This window comes from Bos mutus, chromosome 8, assembly GCF_027580195.1.
Source record: "Bos mutus isolate GX-2022 chromosome 8, NWIPB_WYAK_1.1, whole genome shotgun sequence".
Lineage (NCBI taxonomy): Eukaryota > Metazoa > Chordata > Mammalia > Artiodactyla > Bovidae > Bos > Bos mutus.
The window spans coordinates 52,788,885-52,809,885 of record NC_091624.1 but is presented as its reverse complement, the minus strand read 5'-3'; the positions used below and the strand labels follow the sequence as shown (position 1 = coordinate 52,809,885).

The window sequence follows — 21,001 nt, the reverse complement described above, 5'->3', positions numbered from 1 at the left end:
TCTGTAGCCTGCCAGGCTCCTCTGTCCATGGGATTTTCCAGGCAAGAGTGCTGGAGTGTGTAGCAGTTCCCTTCTTCAGGGGATCTTCCCAATCTAGGGATCGAACCCTGGTCTCCTGCTTTGCAGGCAGTTTCTTTTCTGTCTGAACCACCAGGGAAGCCTGAGAGGAAGCTTATGTCGCTGATTAGAGGCCATTAGCATGTGTGCTCAGTCGTGTCTAACTCTTTGCAACCCTTTGCACTGTAGCCTGCCAGGCTCCTCTGTCCATGGGGTTTTCCAGGCAAGAATACTGGAGTGGGTTGCCATTTCCTCCACCAGGGGATCTTCCTGACCCAGGGATCTTCTGTGTCTCCTGCATTGCAGGTGGATTCTTTACCCTCTGAGCCATCACTTACTCTCACTTATCAAGGACTACATGCCCTGCAGGAAAGCAGGACTGCATTCGCACCTGGCCTCTATTCTGCAGATTCTCCCACCTCATCAGTTTCCCCTTACCCCCTTCTTATTTCTCATATCCCAGGAAACAGAAGTCTAGCTCATATCCATTCTTTGCCATGTTTCTTCCACTATCTACCACTTTATCTGAGGAATAGTGATACCTTGGAAATAGAGAGGGAAATATTAAGGAGGCAAAGAAGCAAATGGTTAAGAATGACATGTAGTTTGTTCAGGAAGACTTTCCAGAAGAGATGAATTTAGAGATGACTTTTGAAGAAGCTAATTGGAATGTAGTGATGTATCCTACTAAGATATTCATAGTAGGATAAACGAAAATTATGAAGGGGGAATTCAAAACATAGCCCACTGTATTCCCTCAGTCATAGCTAAGGAACCTCTTAATGGCTGGCATATCATCTGTTCTCGGTAGTGGGAGTAGAGGATCAGTCCATAGCTGCTGGTATGTCTAGTTCAGGACTAGGACTCTCAGACAGGAAAATATGCTAGTTACAGACTCCTAGAGTGTAGGGAGTCTTATTTTAGTAGTAGGGCAGCGCAGTGGGCCTAGGACTTCTTTCAGTAAGAGTGGGTGATGAGTTTTACATTGTACATGTGATATTGGTGGAAGCAGTTGATACTGATGCTAATTACAGGTGTTGGCAAACTAACAAAGAAAAGAGAGAGACTATAACAATATGGTTTGGCTGATAGAAATAATGTTAATTGCAGCCTTCTGACTCGCTTATTTATTTCTAAACTGCCATCTTCCAGAAAAAATTTGATGTGGCTAATTGCAGTCATTACATTAACTTATTATCATTTCTGTTCAATTGCTATGTTAGACAATTATGCAGGTTAAAAATTTCAGGTTAGTGTATCAAAGTTTTATTTGATTAAAACATTTAAGTGCCTAATCTGGGCATAAATTAGCTGTTACATATTAATTGCATAACTGTTATTCCCATAAAAGCATGGTCATCTTATGGCTTTTTATTATAGATTTTATTGGTAAAAGTGGTAAGCAATGAATTTGATTGATAAAACATGATTGACAGAATTATGGTAGATATCAACAATTGATAGAATTGTTCATTACACTAACAGTTATTGGGCACCTCTTCCTCATGCGAAGAATCATGCTAGGCACCAGAGGGTATAGAAATGGAAAGTCCTTGATCTTAGTGAACTCAAGTCCAGAGAGGAGGAAACAGGTAACTAGTACCATGTGATATGTAAATGATAGGGGAGTATAGAGAAAGAAAACTTAATCCAAATTTGGGATGGTTAGGAATATCTTCCTAGAGGAAATATCTAAATTGAAAAAAAAAGTTTAAGATCAACCAAAGTCCATATGTTTCATTATGGTTCACTCTTTGGGTTGTATATTCGATGGGATTATTCCTTTTTTTCCTTCCAGTTTTATTAAGATATAATTGACATACAGTACTGTGTAAGTTTAAGGTGTACAGTGTAATGATTTGATTTACATACATCATGATATGATTATCACAATAAGTTTGGTGAATATCATTTTGTATAAATACAAAATTAAAAAAAAGTTTTTTGTGAGGAGAACTCAGGATTTACTGTTAACCACTTTCATATATGACATACAGTAGTGTTGCTCTTGCCTGGAAAATCCCATGGGCGGAGGAGACTGGTAGGCTGCAGTCCATGGGGTCACTAAGAGTCGGACACAATTGAGCGACTTCACTTTCACTTTTCACTTTCATGCATTTGAGAAGGACGTGGCAACCCACTCCAGTGTTCTTGCCTGGAGAATCCCAGGGACGGAGGAGCCTGGTAGGCTGCCGTCTATGGGGTCGTACAGAGTTGGACACGACTGAAGCGACTTAGTAGTAGTAGTAGTAGTAGTAGTAGCGGTGGTGTTAATTATGGAGAAGGCAATGGCAGTCCATTCCAATACTCTTGCCTGGAAACTCCCATGGATGGAGGAGCCTGGTAGGCTTCAGTCCATGGGGTCGTGAAGAGTCAGACACGACTGAGGGACTTCCCTTCACTTTTCACTTTCATGCATTGGAGAAGGAAATGGAAACCCACTTCGGCATTCTTGCCTGGAGAACCCAAGGACGGAGGAGCCTGGTAGGCTGCCGTCTATGGGGTCGTACAGAGTTGGACACGACTGAAGCGACTTAGCTGCAGCAGCAGCAGTGTTAATTATATTTTTCATGTTGTGCATTACATTGCTGCATATTGTATGGGTTTTGACAAATATGTAATGACACATATACCCTCATAGTATCATGCAGAATAATTTCACTTCCCTACTATTCTCCTGTGTTGTAGCTATCCATTCCCCACACCCCACAAAACTCCAAAATAAACTGAGTTTTGGAAGATGAGTAGGAGTCAGTCAAGGAAAGGAGGAAAGAGTTTATGGTATAAGGATACCAAGATGAAAAAGCATCACTTAAAATCCACTTGCCAATGCAGGGGACACAGGTTCGATCCCTAGTCCAGGAAGATCCCACATGCCATGGTGTAGATGAGCGCCTGTGCCACAACTACTGAGCCCACACTCTGCAACCAGAGAAGCCTTCACAGTTGAGAAGCCCTCACACTGCTCTGAAGACCCAGCACAGCCTAAATAAATAAATAAAACATACTCACAGTTAAGAAAAAGCATCCCTTAAGTATACTATATTCTGAATGGCTTGAAGGCAGGAGATAGAGTAAGGAAGGGGTCAGAGAAGAGGCCAGAGAGGCACAGAATGCTCATGTCAGGAAGAGTTTGAATGCCACAGCAAGCTGTTTATATTTTTATCTTGAAGACAATGGGGAGCTTTTAAAGACTTAATTCAGGAGAATGAAACAATCAGATGGTGGTGGTGGTTGTGGTGTGAGCATTTTGTTTGATGCAGTAAAAAAAGAACCTAATTGTGAAATATAAATAAAATAAGGTTTTGTTTTATGAGGTTATATATATATATATTTTATATATATAAATAAATGTATTTTTGTTATATTCTACAATTACAATTTTTATATGTTATAATTTAATTGTAGAATATAACATATAAAACATACATTTATTTAGATATATGCTGTGCTTAGTCACTCAGTCATGTCACACTCTTTGTGACCCATGGACTGTAGCCTGCCAGGCTCCTCTGTCCATTGGGATTCTCCAGGCAAGAATACTGGAGTGGGTTGCCATACCCTCCTCCAGGGGATCTTCCCAACCCAGGGATCGAACCCAAGTCTCCCACATTGCAGGTGGATTCTTTACTGTCAGAGCCACCAGGGAAGTCCATGAATACTGGATTGGGTAGCCTATCCCTTCTCCAGGCAAACTTCCCAACCCAGGGATCAAACCGGGGTCTCCTACATTGTAGGTGGATTCTTTACCATCTGAGCTACCAGGGAAGCCCCTTACAGTCCATGGAATTCTCCAGGCCAGAATACTGGAGTGGGTAGCCTTTCTCTTCTCCAGGGGATCTTCCCAACCCAGGGATTGAACCCAGGTCTCCTGCATTGCAGGTGGATTCTTTACCAGCTGAGCCACCAGGGAACCCCATTTACATATATAACATATAACATATATAACACATACTTCATAAAACAAAAAGTTTATTTTATTATTTTGACTTTATGATCATAACTTCCTCAATTCTGTGAATGTGCACATGGATCTCCCCTCCCCTATTATATATCCTTTTATGGACCTCTGTGTATTTACCTTGCCTTCATAACTTACTCGGAACTGTGATTATTTGCTTAATATTTATTTTTATCTCTAGGTCATAAATTTCATGAGTAGGGAAAATGCTTATCTGTGTATCCCTAGTACCTTTGCTCAATATATATTAGTTGAATTAATGTATTTCTATTAAGTGGAATTACTGAGTTAAGGAATATGCACATTCGAAATTTTGTTAGATACTGCCAGATTATATGCTGGAAAGATTGTACCTGTTTATAAACCCTGTTGTTTATACTCCTTTTCTCACATCCAGCCATACTGCCCTTTCACCCTCCCCTCTCCTGTCTGCTTGTATCCCTCAATCCTTTTTTTCTACAGACATTTTTCGGCACGTTCTAGGTTCTCTTCTAGGTGCTTAGGACATACCAGGAAGCAAAACAAAGATCCTGGGTGGCAGGAGATAGACAATAAACATACTCAATAAGGAAAAAAGAGTAGTTGGTGAAAAGCAATTGGGAATGCTAGAACTGAAATGGAATTATAATTTTAAATAAGGTGGTTAAGTATATAAGCCACAGTGAAATGACTTTTGAGTAAAGACTTGGAGGAAGTGAGAGAAGTAGCAGTTGGCTCTCTGGGAAAAGTGTGATGGGCAACAGCTGGTTCAAAGGCTAGTTGAGTGCTGGAAAGAGGTAGGAAGAGATCTGCTGGGGTGCTGCTAATACTGTTTCTTGATCTGTGTGGTGGTTACTTGAGTGTGTTCACATGTTCACTGAGCACTACACTTGACATTTGTGTACTTTTGTGCATTTTATTCCCCAGTAGTTTTCATATTAACCATGAATGAATGGATGTTGAATGTTTCAAAGTGCGTTAATTGGGACTCCCTGGCAGTCCAGTCATTACCTTCCAATGCAGGGGCAGTGGATTTGATCCCTGGTTGGGGAGCTAAAGCCCGATATGCCCTGGGGCCAAAAAACCAAAACATAAAACAGAAGCAGTATTGTAACAAATTCAGTACAAACTTAAAAAATGGTCCACATCAAAATAACCTTTAAAAAAAAAAAAACTTAAACAAACCAAAAATACCTTAGTAGTTGTTGTTTAATCAGTAAGTCACATCTGACTCTTGTTGACCCCGTGAACTATAGCCCGCCAAACTCCTCTGTCATTTCCCAGGCAAGAATACTGGAGTGGGTTACCATTTCCTTTTACAGGGAATCTTCCTGACCCAGGAAATGAACCTATGTCTCGTTGTCTCCTGCATTGCCGGAGGATTCTTTACCATTGAGCCACCTGGGAAGCCCTTAATAATACCTATCCAGTTATTCAGGGGTATTTTCCTTTGACTTAAAAACAGCAATGAATGTCCTCATCAATTTCTATTAATCATCTTGCCTTTCTTTAACATTCTCTACTTGATTATGGTAAAAAACATTCTTTTTTTTTTAAAAAGTATTCTTTTAATATAATGCTATGTTTGATTTGCTTATATTTTATTTTGGATTTTTATATCTATATTCACAAGGAAGTTTGGTCAATAGTTTCCTTTTGTTATTCCCCTATGTTAGGTTCAAAGTATTCAATACATTTCTTAATTATAGGTTCTTTACTGTTTTTTCATGAAAAGAGAAGCTCTATAGTATTCATCTAGTCTACTGTCTCAAGAGAGGAATTTCTCATGTTTGACTTCATTGTTCTTTGTGAGCTACCTAGTAATTACTACAATTTAGTAATTGATAGGTGAGTCCTGTCTTTGCTGTTCTAGACAGATGGCTGTTCACTTGAAGCCTAGGGCTCAAATCTCTTGTCATTTCATTGTCATGGAAAAATTGACCAGCACTGGACTATTCATTGGTGATGTAGTAGTTGTCTGGAGGTGTTTTGTTGGATAATTATAGACCTTATTTTCTTTCATGTATTTCTGATTCCTTATACTTTCCACTAGAAACAGGATGAAGTAGGCAGAAGAAGAAGCTTGTGAGTATGTTGTTGTAGCATAGTCAACAGAAATAAGTGCAGAAGCTTTGCCTTCTGGAAAGAGGGTTCATTTTTAATTATTAACGGGACCAGTTATTTGGTCCTGGACTTGGTAGAATTTTTTCAGTTACCTGTATGATCACAGTGGTCTTCAAGCCCAAGGGAGAGCTTATCTGGCTGCTTCCTCCATCCTTCAGCACAGGAGCACTGTGCTGGAGTTCTCAGTCTGGAGACTGGTGTTTTTCATATAGGAGATTCTGTAGCTATGTTTTTCAAATTGTAATTCAAGAATCACTTGGCATTAGAGTCCAAGTTGCTTATTGAAAAGGCAGTTACAACAGCCAATGCAGGTTCCCATGCCACTCCAGGCATTTTAAATTAGAATTTAAGGGAATATGGTCTAGGAATCTGCATTTTAAACAAGAGTCTCAAGTAATTCTTAAAATTTAAAGACACTGCTTTCTAAGATTAAGAAGAACTTGCTTTTATTCACTTGTTATCTCCTTCAGTACAGGATTTCTGTGCTGAGCATTGGGAGGAATATAAAGGGAATGTAAGATTGGATCTTGCTTTCAAGAACTTAAACCTAGGCTAGAGATGGGATTCATTGGACTAAGGCAAGCAGTAAAATATATCACATTCTAAAGCAAGTGTTTTTTAAAAAATCAACTTTGTTGAGATATAATGTACATGCAAAAGAGTCACCCATTTGAAGTGTAGAGTTTGATTGCTTTTGACAGATGTATATACCAGTGAAACTACCACCACAATCAAAATACAGAACATTTCCATATCTTTAAACATTTCCTTATGCTCTTCGCAGTTCATCCTTCTCCCCACCCCTGGCTCCAGGCAACCACTGATAGGCTTTTTTATCACTATAGATTAAATTTTATTTCCTAGAGTTTTATGTGAAATGGAAACATATAACACGTAGTCTGTTGTGTCTAGCTTCCTTCACTCAGCCGAAGAATTTGAGATTGTTCCATTTTGTCCAGTGTATCAGTAATTTGTTTCTTTTTATTGAGTAGTCTTCTATTACATGAGTATACACATTTTATTTATCCATTCAGTTGTTGATAGACATTTGGATTGTTTCCAGTTATTATGATTAATATGAACATCCGCATGATCATGTGTTTTCATTTCTCTTGTTAAATACCTAGGAGTGGAACGGCTGGATCATATGGGTTGGTGTATGTTTAACTTTTTAAGAGATAAACAGATGGCTTTTATTTTGATTGTCAACAGAGACACTGTACTGAAGTCGTTGAGCATTGTTCAAAGAGAGTTGTTTAAGTGGAACTTAAGGATGGGTTCCAACTATATACGGGAGGATAGGGAATATTTACTGAATAATTACCATTTGTCTAGCTCATGGTAGTTAAATGCTACATATGTGACTTTCAATATTTCTGCAAATCTGAGAAGTAGTATTACTCTTCACTCTTTATGAATGACAAATAGAAGTATAGAGAAGTTAACCAGCCTAAGATTACACAGCTAGTAAGCGATGGCTTTGAACGTAGGTTTATTTGATTCCAAAGCTCAAACCATTTCCATTATACCAACAAGGAGTAGAAGTGAAGGATATTCCAGATTCAGAAGTCAGGGGATGGGTCAGGGAAATTGGACTCATTACTTTTTCTATCTCCTGAGTACAGCAAGCATAGGAGCTGTGACAATCTGTTTGCCAGTAATAAAAACTTTTGTTTGAGGGGGGACTGGTTAGCAATGGGGTTTCATGTTTATTTGATACCAGAGCCAGGACGATAAATATGCTTATTTATAAAGACTTGTGTATTTTTGAAAGGATAATGAAGTGATTAGAAGCTAGATTTAGGAAAATTAGTCTAGTTTCAGTCTGCTGAATAGATTGAATGGAACAGAGATTAGAAGGTCTTGCTGCTGTGCTGTGCTTAGTCGCTCAGTCCTGCCTGACTCTTTGTGACCCCATGGACTATAGCCCACCAGGCTCCTCTGTCCATGGGGATTCTCCAGGCAAGAATACTGGAATGGATGGTCATGCCCTTCCCCAAGGGATCTTCTCAACCCAGGGATTGAACCCAGGTCTCCCGCATTGCAGGCAGATTCTTTACCATCTGAGACACCAGGAAAGCCCTTAGAAGGTCTTCAGTTCAGTTCAGTCGCTCAGTTGCGTCCGACTCTTTGCGACCCCATGAACTGCAGCACTCCAGGCCTCCCTGTCCATCACCAACTGCCGCAGTTTACCCACACTCATGTCCACTGAGTCTGTGATGCCATCTAACCATCTCATTCTCTGTCGTCCCCTTCTCCTCCTGCCTTCAATCTTTCCCAACATCAGGGTCTTTTCAAATGAGTCAGCCCTTTGCATCAGGTGGCCAAAATATTGGAGTTTCAGCTTCAACCTCAGTCCTTCCAGTGAACACCCAGGACTGATTTCCTTTAGGATGGACTGGTTGGATCTCCTTGCAGTCCAAGGGACTTCTCCAACACCACAGTTCAAAAGCATCAATTCTGCGCTCAGCTTTCTTTATAGTCCAACTCTCATATCCATACATGACTATTGGAAAAACCATAGCCTTGACTAGATGGACCTTAGTTCAATCAAAATCTGTAATAATTCAAGCATGAGATAACAAGTTCTTCGCTAAGAAGAGTGAAACCTATCAGAAAGGGACAATTGGAAGGAGACTTCAATGAACTTAATTACTAAGCTTGTTGGCAGATTGGATATGGGAGATAAAAGTAGAAAGGAATTTTAGGAATAGTTTTGAAGTGTTGGCTTTGTGTAGTGTCCAGAGTTCTGTGGTTTTGGACTTGATGTATATACTTGTTTGCTAATATATCTGAAGAGAGCTCATAACATTTTAAATAAACTGTCACTGACAGTGGAGGCTCTAGTTTTATAGTCTGCCTTACTCTTACAGCATCAGGTGACACTGAGCTAGAGGGTAATTGGTTATTCATTTGTCAAGTATGTGAACTTGAAGACATTCGAAGCTCTAGGGAATAGGAAACATTAGCCTGCTCATTAAAATTGTCAGTTTGATACTCATTCGATGTGTGAATGCCCAACATGAGAATGTTACTGATTTTCTAATAAGCTCTTAGCATACTTGAAGGTTTTTCTGTAACATGTTTGGCCAGTGTCTCTTCTCGCTTTGCTTCCTCTCTAATGTCCTGTGATAAGTGGTACCCTCAACCTTGCTCATATTGCACGTTTTACGCATGAATTGTGGAATCTCTTGATGTCTCTTTATTCCACTACTTGTGCTTCCATTTGCTTCTGAACAATCTATACTGTAGCTTTCACTCATTAAAATTTCTGTCATTAAAATTAGAGTGACTTTTTTGTTTCTAAATTCAGTAGCACATTCTCAGTTTTATTTTGATCACTCTATAGCACTGCTACTTGTTAACCACTCACTCCTTTCTTGAAAACTTGTTTTCCTGACTTCAGGGACCTCATTGTCGTGGTTTTCTTCCTTTCCAGCTTCTTTGCAGGCTCCTTTGTGGACTCTTCCTTTTTTAAAAATTCAGATTTATTAATGTATAATTCACATATAATAAAATTCTCCCTTTTAGTGTACAATCTTATGAGTTTTTTCAAACACATACAGTTATGTAACCATTACCACAGTCAAGGTATAGAGCAGTTCCATCAACCCTAAAAATTCCTGTAAACCCCTTTATAGTCAGCCTCTCCCATTCTTGGCCCGTGACAATCACTAATCTGTTTTCTGTCTCTATAGTTTTGCCTTTTCCAGAAAGTCATTTAAGTGGAATTATATAGTGTGTAGCTTTGGGTCTGGCTTGTTTCACATATTGTATGCATTTGGAATTCATTTATGCGTGTCATTAGTTTATTCCTTTTTATTCCTGAGTAGTAGTCTGCTGTATGGATGTACTGTAGTTTATTTATTCATCAGTTGAAGGACACTTGTTTCTAGTTTTTAGTGAATATGAATTAAGCAGCTGTAAACATTTGTATATAGGATTTTGTATGAACATGTTTTTATTTTTCTCAGGTAAATATATAGAAGGAGTATTTCTGGGTTGCATGGTGGTATGTAACTTCATAAGAAATGCCCAGATTATTTTCCAGGGTGGCCTACCACTTGACATTCTTGCCAGCCACATGTGAGAGTTCTAGTTGCTCCACAGCCTCACCAACACTATATTGTCAGTTCTTTTTTTTTTTTTTAATGTTTTTTTAAAAATGTACCTATTCCATAGATTCTCTCTTCCCCTATATGCAGTTTTTTTCTCGTCCTATCCTCTCTACCTCATTGTTTTATTTACTTATATTTTAATTTTATCTATTCAGTTGCAAATATTTGTGGAGCTTCTGCTTTGTGTCAGACACTGTTTAGGCACTATAGATATAGCAAGAGACAAAGAAGAAAAGTTCCTGTAACTCATGGGATCTTGTGCTCTGAAAACATCTAAGTCTTTTGTTCCATATCTCTTTTCTCACATATCCAGCTATCTTCCATTCATACTCATTTGAGATGTCTCATAGATACTACGGAGCTGATAAATGTATCTAACACTGAATTCATCATCTTTCAACCTTCCTCTAGTTTGTATTTCCTTTAATGAATGATATCATATCCACCCAGTAACTCAAGATAAAAACCTGGGCAATATTATTTAGGCTTTATTTTCTCCACTTTCCACATTCAGTTACCTATTAAACCCTATTGACTTTACCTCCAGCATATCTTATAAATATATCTACTTCTCTCCACTCCTTCTGCTATTTCCCTATTTCAAGCTTTTGTCAGGTCAGTGCAATAGCCTGCTTACCAGCCTCCCTGTCTACCTGCTGTACCAACCTGTGGCCACACTGTACCACCATTCTCTTTCTAAAATGAGAAATCTGATCCTGTCTCTCCCCTGCTCAAAAGCTGTGATAGCTCTCTATTAACCTCCAAATAATTCCAAACTCATAACATTACTAAATTTTTTAAACATGCGTGTATTAATACTCAAGACTCACTTTGTTCAGGTTCTTTCATAACCCTGCAGAGTCTCATTCAGACATGCTAGAACTATCCTCAGTTTACTGATGGGCCTTTGTATGTATAATTTTGGTTTCCTGGAACACTTCAGTCCTCCTTTTCTTGGTTCTTATGCCTAGTATAGCAGAGACATTGCTTTACCAGCAAAGGTCCATATAGTGAAAGACACGGTTTTTCCAGTAGTCATGTATGGGTGTGTGTGTTGGACCATAATGAAGGCTGAACACTGAAGAATCAATGCTTTTGAACTGTGATGTTGGAGAAGACTTTTGAGAGTCCCTTGGACTGCAAGATCAAATCAATCCTAAAGGAAATCAATCCTGAATATCTATTGGAAGGACCCATGAAGCTCCAATACTTTGGCCACCTGATGTGAAGAAATGACTTATTGGAAAAGACCCTGATGCTGGGAAAGATTGAAGGCAGGAGGAGAAGGGGATGACAGAGAATGAGTTAGTTGGATGGCATCACTGACTCAATGGACATGAGTTCATGAGTTTGAGCAAGCTCTGGGAGATGGTGAAGGACAGGGAAGCCTGGCCTGCTGCAGTCCATGGGGTTGCAAAGAGTCGGACATGACTGAGAGACTGAACAACAATGCCTAGGAAGATCTAATTCTCCACAGTAATAGTTCTGTTGGCTAGTGTGATGTTTTAGTGGTTTTGAGGGGTGGGAAGGAAACTTGGCTTAATTAAACTAGTGTTGTTTCTCTTACAGTGGTACCAGGCTGAAATGAGAATAGGGAACTGGATAGTCAGAGAACATAACTGTTATTTCCACGGTTTAGAGATGGACCCAGTAGATGGGATTGGGTCATTTGTTGGATTTATTCACATAAGAAATATTTATTGAGCACTTACTATGTACTGCTGCTGACCATTTAAGAATGAGGCTGTGCAATGCAAGAGAGCCTTCTGTGAGCCCAGAGTTTCAGTGAGAAGCAGCCTGAAGCAATCTAAGTTGATAGGCATATTCGAAAGTTCCATGTGATCATTTTTCAGTTTTCTTTTGAAAAGAAACACAGTACTTATCCTGTTGCAGTTGCCTGGGAGAATTTTTACCCCCACTTCATGGTTAGAAAGTTAAATTATTAAAATTTTTTAAATCACACACTAAACTGAGAAGAGACATAGGTGGTAGGAAGAAGGTAGGTACGTAAGAAGAAAATTGACCCTCAGTGTATAAACAGCCTGTGTCACATGCATAGTCTCATTTCCTCAGGATTGGGAATTAATTCAGGTAGTGAAACCAGCCTGTGTTGGCATCATTCACTGCTTCCAGAATTTTGAGTCTTATGGCAAGCAGTTAAGGTAGCTGCACCCTCAGAACTCTGGGGACTTTTAAACCTAGACGTCATCAATCCCTTAGTGGACATTACAACTGTTGAAGTGTGCTGATCTTCCTGCTATCTATTAACATTTGTTAGGAACCTGTAAAGCAAGCAAAAACCTGGCATCATGGCAAAACAACAAGAAATGTGAATTGCTTACCATTTTCCAGGGACCTGTGCTAAGTACCCTACTTACATTTTCTCTTGTAATCCTTATAGAAACCAATGAGACTCATATTATTATTGTTCTCATATTACAGATGAGGAAGCATCTATAATAACTTTTTCAAGATATACTAGTACATGGAAGAGCCAGAAGAATTTAACTTTGATTTCAATATCCATATTCTTAACTATGAAGCCAACTTGTTCCTTGTTTCTTGGGATTGAGGCCCATTTTTAGTGATTTCTTTGTTGGATTTGAGTTGCCTCAAATTCAGCTTGGATGTGGGATAGGATTTACGTTTAATTAATATTGAATTTTTTAATCTTGAAAAATGTGTAGGAAATGTTTTCAGTTTTCTTTGGTTGAAGCTTCTGTGTTTTAATGGACTCTTTTAAAAATTTATAGGAAATTCAGAAAAAAGTGGCTATATCTGAGTGCCCTGCAAGCTACAGAGTTTTGTTACATATTAGAAGACTAGAGATTAATACCATCCTTTGGGTTTTTAATTTTCAATAGAGAGCAGAAAAATTAGATGTCATTGCTTCCAAATAAGGGAATTGCTGTCTTTCCCACAGTAACCAGGTCTGAGTTTCTTGTGGATTTATTGTAGTAGGCTCAGGTTTGGTGAATATTGAGATAAGGAAGGGTTTCTTAGAAGCAGGTCAAATTTTTCTCATTTTGAATATGGAAGGATATAGTAAGTCCTCAGTGATGATGTTCTGAGAGACACCTAGGCCAGAAGGAGATTTAAAAGAGTATGTACAGAAGCAGTAGTTTTTTATTCACTAGATAGTGAGTTACAGAGAGCAACAGTACTTTGCAGATTTGTTTTATGCTCAATAGAAGGCAAATGCTCTCTATATGTTATGAAAAATAAATGGAATACAAGTAGGGTAAACTCAAGTCAGGTAGGTATATACTAATTGGTGAGATGGAAAATAATCTTTGAATTCATCCTAAAATTGTCTCTGTCACTCTTCTTTTTTGTTATCACTTGTGATTTTCTTAGGTCACTGGACCTATTTGGGCTGGGGAGACCAACAGAGTATGTAAGAATTTGAATACCTTATAATTTTCTTAATTTTACCCTTTAACATACTCCCTCTGACTGAGGCTGGATATTCATGCATATAAGCATATATAATGCCATTCCCTCCTCTTCCCCTTCTTGAAGCCCAGGAGAGAATTTGCTGCAGTGGAAAGTTGTATCCTTTCAGGCTGATTTCCTGAAGACTTTGTGTCTGTGCATGTGCATGCATGTGTGTGTATGTGTGTGTGTGAGTGTGAGAGACACAGAGAGAGATGGAGAAATTTCAAAGTTTCAATTATAATCCTGACAGAGTCTCCTGATTTATCTTCCCCAGAGACAAGTGCCATCAGCCCCTCCTTTGGCCTTTTAGCTAAGGGACACAATGACTAGCAGGAGAAATTTCATTCTAGGAGAGGTCATTGGTTTTGTGATGTGAACAAGAGGCTGGTTTGACTTTCCTTGAAGCAGTCTAGCTAGGCTAGAGGCCACCTTTGTTCTTGAGCTTAGACAGTGGGCTCTCTCTAAGAACTTAAGAGAGTTCTTTCTAGCAAGAGTCACAGCCCTAGGCTGGCATTACTGGCTGTGTTACCTGGGCTGATGGGAGGTGGACAGGTTGATTGAGTTTCAGTGATTAGGTATCCAGTAGTTGCTAAGAGGGGCCAAATTTTGTTCTGTCACTATCATTTCTCATGGAGTATGTACTTCCTATGATTTGAATCCTGAGTATTTGCACCAGGAAACTATGCAAACACAGCCTAAGAGAGCTCGGATTATTAAGGTTTTCTAGTAGAAAGAAGTAACCTGTGAAAAAAAAGAAGTTTGAATTTTCATTCCTTCTCTGATAAAGTTTTGCCTGTATTCTGGATTTAAAGATGGGGACTCAGTCCAGGAGCACCACATACTGGAGAACCTCACTGTTCAATACATCATTCAGTTTTGTTTGAGTGCCTACTGTCTGCCTGAGGCTCATCTCTGTCCCAGCCTACTCTTCCATGTTTATTTCTGTCATTTCCCTTTCATGTCCTTTTATGTACTTGCTAAATGAGCTATAAAATGTTTCATAAAAATATATACATAGCCTTTAAAAATATATATGACCAAAAATATATATGACCTTTGATATATATATATATATATATATCCTTTCCCATCATTGGACCTTTACTCATGCCATTGCTTTTCTCCAGATTCTAGAAGGCATTTCCCCTCACCCACATCTTCACCTATTAAAAACCCTCCAGTCTTTCAGAGTCATAACTTCCTTAATGATTTCCCTGTTCATTTTAACAGGAAGTGATCCAATCTGCAACTCATATAGCATTTGGTTTATACTGTTCTCATGATAGATACTTCCTTGTATCTGTATCCATATTTTCTCTCTCCTATTAGACTGACTCTGTACTCCAAATCTTCTGTGTTGTTTAGCCTTGCATCTGGTGGACACTCAATAAATATTTGAATGAGTAAAATTTCCCAGCCTTTTAATTTCAAAGGGCTTTTCAACTTTTGCCCTCAGACTAGCTCACAAGTCCTCCATAAGCTGAATAACCAAACCTGTTCTCAGTGTCTCTTTCTCAGGGAAACCAGAAGTTTTCTGTTCTAGATGAAAAGGTTCTGTGCGGTAGCAGAAAGTACGATGCTTTCACTCAAGTCTTTTCTGTAATTTCCTTTTTCAGTTTCTAATCAGCTTTGGTGGTGCCAGGATGTTTCCTTTCTAAGGAAATTGGGGATGGTATAGGGGGAGAAAAGCTGGCTTTTGCCCTTGACCAACCTTTATTCTGCTCCTATTCTTTGTCTCACCTCACTTCCTTGTATTTCCTTTCTCCAGTCTCCTCCTATTTTTCATACCCACTTTCTCCTGCTCCCGGCTTCTTCTTTATTTGCCCTTTATTCCTTCAGCACAGAAATGTGTCAGCCTTTAGGGGTGTTTTGGAATACCCCTCCCCTTAGCTTAGCAAAATAAAGCCGATCATTATTAAGGAATCATAGGTCAGGAGTCATAGGTCAGATGCAGCGAGGAAGGGTTTCTGCATGTAGTTTCTGGCTCAGGATACTGGGCTCCTAACTCTGGCTGAGCTACCCTCTCCTGGACTCATAGTCAACAGGATTGTCTATTACTGCTGCTGCTTTGGAGACTCCCATCTTGAGTCTCTGGATGATATACTAATAGCACAGTCTCCTGCTGGAGTTTAAGTAGACTTTTGGCTCCTTGGTTGCCTCTGCCCCCTCATCTGTATGCATGAATAATCCAGCACTGACTTCTTCACATTTACTCCTTCTGTGAATTCAGAAAGAATACATCTGAATGGCATACTGGTTTTTGTCCCTTGATCCTTTCTAGTCGTCAGCACAACAGATGCATCAAGGTCTAAAACCAGTACCTCCAAAGTCTCTTTTCCCTAATGTGTAATCAGAGTGCTTTGTAAACAGAGTGTTTTCTCTCCCCGTGTTTGACTGGTATTGTTCCTGACCATTTGAAGATTATCCTTTTTCATACTGATTTTTCCCCCCTGAAGTTCTGCTCACTTCCCTGTTCCTTTCTTTTGTTCATGTGTTACCTTAAACTTAAGTGGGCAAAGCTCATAAGATCTTATTACCCCTACTCCCAGCTGTAACCCCGAGCGATGTCTGAAACCCACATGTTCATGTTCCCTTTTAGTGGGATTATCTACCAAGTTGTCTGACGTAGAAGCCAAGGGGCCATTTCCCTGTTACCTTCCATTTGTCCCCAGCTTTTATCATTTCTGTCTGTTTTTTCTTCCTCTAGTTCATTAACTCTCTTCTGTTTCCACTGTGTGGATATATGTTCTTATCTCCTACATGAGCTATTGTAAAAGCCTCATTTTATGGTCATTAGGAGGCTTCTGCTGCCCACATTACTACCAAGATTTTTTTTTAATTACTAAGATGAGTCCATCATCTGCTTAAAGTATCTACATTTTGGGATGGTAATGTTCCTTTTCCTTATTGTGAGCCAAATAGAAACTTGGCAAGAAAGAACATATGGGACCTTATTAATTATACACATATGGGTATCATGTCAGAAATGGCTTCTGTGGAAAATAAACTACAAAACACTGTTAGGTTGAACTCCCTTTCCAAGCACAGTGTTGCATATTTTTATTTTTGCTTGGAGCAAGATTTGTAACTCTGGTCATTTTAGCTAAAACCAAGAAAAAAATGGTGACCAGTCAGGTGCTAACTGGAAAAGCAGAAATAAGTCTATGAAATTGTAGTCACTGCTATTAGATAAATTAGCTGCTTTGTCAGTAAGACCCCATTGGCAATGAATGTGTTTTCCTCTTCTTCTGAGGAAATGGGATGAAGGCTTGGGATGGGAATTCTGAGCCCAGGGTATGGGTGCTCAATAGAAATTATTAGAAAAACCCAGTGTTGCAGCGAGACAGTAAGACTGCTGCTGTTCTCGGCTGCATACAGAACTTGACTTCTAAGTCTTGACTTTGACCTTCTTGATTTCCTGTACCAGTTTTCAATGGTGGACCTGCTTATTTGACTCACTAATGTATTTTTAAAGTCTGAAAACATCATGCTAACTTTAAACAAAAATTTCGCTTTTCTAAGAGATGAAGAAACTGTTTCTTCCCCTTTTGCCCCATTTTGATAATAGTGGAGCACCAGAATCTATTTAAGACATTTAAAAGTAGGTTTTCATTAGGGTTACAATAGCTTAGAGAAACAGCATTCCAGAAAATTCTGCATTGGGAAAATGCCACTTGGAACTCCTCTGAGAATCAGCACTAAAATTAAACCAACTGTCTTATCTTGTTAGAGAAGGAGAGAGACTTGTGGGTATTGAGACAGTTTTTTGCATGACTTTAAGGTCACTACGCTCATGGGCAGCTCAGCTTGCTCTTGTTCTCAAGGCTCGGGATTTTGGCTCCCTATGTTGGAAGCAGAAAAGAATTCTAGAGAACTGAATAAAGCTGGGGTATTTTGATTGACTGTGCTTATTCCACAGCTTTTGAAGATCCTGACAGTGCCGTGGATGACCGAGATAGTGATTATCGCAGTGAGACCAGCAATAGCATCCCGCCTCCTTACCATACAACTGCCCAGCCCAACGCTTCTGTGCACCAGTTCCCAGTGCCTGTGCGATTGCCACAGCAGCTGCTGCTTCAGGGCAGTTCCCGGGACTCTTGCAATGACTCTGTGCAAAGTTATGACCTTGAGTATCCAGAGCGGCGGGCCCTCAGGTGGGTGTTGGGAACAAAATGCTTTCTTTTCCTAGGCAGGTCCCAGGATGCAACTGACATCAAAGATTTGGGTACCTGAGGTGATAGAGGAAATATAGCAGTATGGTGGACCAACCTACAGCCATTTTATGTAGAATCTCAGTCTTTTTTTCCCCCTCTTCTTTATAAAGTTCACATTTATGCATGGGATGGTGGCTTAGTCATTAAGTTGTGTTGGACTCTTGCAACCCCATGGATTGTAGCCCACCAGCCTCCTCTGTCCATGGGATTTCCCAGGCAAGAATACTGGAGTGAGTTGCTATTTCCTTCTCTAGGGGATCTTCTGGACCCAGGAATCGAACCCAGGTCTCCCACATTGCAGGCAGGTTCTTTACCGATTGAGCCACCAAGGAAGCCCACATTTATGTATGTCCATCAGTAAGAGTTTTTCTTTATTATCAGTAGGTGGGGACAGACATACTTGGGGTAGATGGCTGAAAAAAACCTGCTCACCTCTCTGCCCAGCCCAGTGACTTTGATATACCTTTCATTAAGATTAAAAAAAAAAAAAACCCACAGATATTAAATGTTTGGGTAATTCATCCTACCTAAATATTTCCCTGGGAATGTCAGAAGAAAACCAATATAATCTCACTATAGCAGATTTGGTACTTTTGCTGGAACTTAAAAAAAAGCTTTTTATTAATTTCTTAAATACATAAAACATTTAATGTAAAAGTATGTTGCTGCTGTAAGCTGCTAAGTCTCTTCAGTCGTGTCCGACTCTGTGTGACCCCATAGACGGCAACCTAAGTATGTTAAGGTACAATATAATACACAGCAAAGAATTACCCACCCACACCTGTTTGTCTTCCTCTATTGCCTCCTCTTCCTGCCTCCTAGTTCTCTACCACCCTTGTTTCTTATGCACACTTCCACAGACCATTGTCATATGCTTAAAAGCATAAAAGCAAATACATACATATATGCTCCCTGCTGCTACTGCTAAGTCACTTCAGTTGTGTCTGACTCTGTGCGACCCCATAGACAGCAGCCTACCAGGCTCCCCCGTCCCTGGGATTCTCCAGGCAAGAACACTGGAGTGGGTTGCCATTTCCTTCTCCAATGTATGAAAGTGAAAAGTGAAAGTGAAGTCGCTCAGTTGTGTCCAACTCTCAGCGACCCCATGGACTGCAGCCTTCCAGGCTCCTCCTTCCATGGGATTTTCCAGGCAAGAGTACTGGTGTGGGGTGCCATTGCCTTCTCTGTATATGCTCCCTACTCTTCCCCAAACTTAAAAAAAAAATCATACTTAAAATTTAGAGAAATAATATATACTTCTCATATATTCACATAGCCTAGATTCATTAGGTGTATTAACATTCTGTCATGTTTACTTTGTCTCATTCTCTGTAATATATATTCATATACACATACATTTTTTTGCTTTTTTGGCCATGCCTTAGAACTTATGGGATCTTAGCTCCCCAGTCAGGGATTGAACCCATGTGCTTGGTAGTAAAAGCATGGAGTCCTAACCACTGGACTGCCAGGGAAGTACCACACATGCGTTTTCTTTTTTCCTGAACCATTTGAAAGTAAGTTGAAGATACCAAGTTACTTTACCAGGAGGTACTTCAGCATATAACTCCCAAGAAAAAGGACTTTCTTTTATATAACCATAATATTATGATCACACTCAAAGAAATTTAAAGATACAATATTATTTAGCATCTAGACCATATTTAAATTTTTTCAGTTGTCCCAATAATGTTCTTTATGCTGCTGCTGCTGCTAAGTTGCTTTAGTCATGTCCGATTTTGTGTGATCCCATAGACAGCAGCCCACCAGACTCCTCTGTCCCTGGGATTCTCCAGGCAAGAATACTGGAGTGGGTTGCTATTTCCTTCTCCAATGCGTGAAAGTGAAATCGCTCAGTCGTCTCTGACTCTTAGCGACCCCATGGACTGTAGCCTACCAGGCTCCTCCGTCCACGGGATTTCCCAGGCAAGAGTACCGGAGTGGGTTGCTATTTCCTTCTCCTATATATATATATATATTTTTTTTTTTTTTTTTTTGATGCAGGATCCAGTTAAAGAGTATGGTGCCTTACATGTGATTTCCCTGTTTCTGTAGTCTCCTATAATCTCACAAAATTCCCTTACTTTTTTATTTTTAATCTTTTGAGACACCAACATTTTTTGAAGAGTCCAAACCAATTTTGAGAATGCCTCTTAATTTAGTTTGGTCTGATTGTTTTTCCGGTTTATAATCAGGTTAAATATGTTTGACAAAAACACTGCATAGACGTTTCCTTCACAGTGCATCAGCAGTCACATTTTACATTGTCTTGTTATTGTTGACATTTAATTTGATTTCTGGATTAATCTGGTATATATACCAGATTTCTCTAATGTAAAGTTACCTTTCTTCTTTGTAATTGTGGATCTCTGGGATGACACCTGAGATTGTGAATATATTCTGTTTCTTAAACAACCGTTTATATATTGATTTTAGCATCCATTGATAATTGTTTCCTGAATCAATATTTCACTGGTTGGAGGTTAGTTTTTTGAAAAACCACTCCAATTTAGCTCATAATTTTGGCTGCTAAAATTGACTATATTATAGGATGATCTGAGAGTTTTCCCCACCGTATCAAACTGGTAAGTAAATATTCTGAACCTCAGATGGTTATATACCTGCTAGACAACATCCTAACTCTGTTTACTGTCATCTCTGAGAGTATTTTCAGTAAAATTTTATCATGTAGAATTCTTACTGTTCACAATTTAATTCTGAAAAGAAGTGTGGCAGGAATCCTACTGAAGTTGGTCCCTACTTCTTGCTGGTTTATTAACTGCTTATTTTATTCATTTGGTTTTGGTTATTTATATTTTCTTTAAGAAAAAAAACATAATAGCAAAAAAAAATTGTTTTGGCTCTCTTTCCCCTCTGTATTTACAAGCGTTGAGTGTGCAGGCCAGCAATAATAATGGCACATCAACTTGAATTATGACTGCAGTTGTCAGAAGAATATGTAGTTTACCTGATCATCACCTTGTTATCACTGCTGTAGTAACACTTGGAAGAGCATTAGTGTTGTACTTTAAGTTGTAATTTTTTTTTCCTAAAATTTTTCTTTAATTGATCACATATAAATTTGATTAGTTTTCTGTATCAGTATATGA

General features: G+C 39.2%; 1 protein-coding gene across 2 annotated transcripts in view; it reads left to right on the top strand.

The window, feature by feature from the left end:
- UNC13B (unc-13 homolog B) overlaps positions 1-21,001 on the top strand; it is a 211,927-nt gene that overhangs the window by 91,759 nt on the left and 99,167 nt on the right. For both annotated transcript variants that reach the window (XM_005900762.3, XM_070375689.1), the window contains exon 8: positions 17,597-17,831. In XM_005900762.3, coding sequence (XP_005900824.1) covers positions 17,597-17,831 — 235 coding nt within the window. The remainder of the gene's footprint in view (positions 1-17,596; positions 17,832-21,001) is intronic.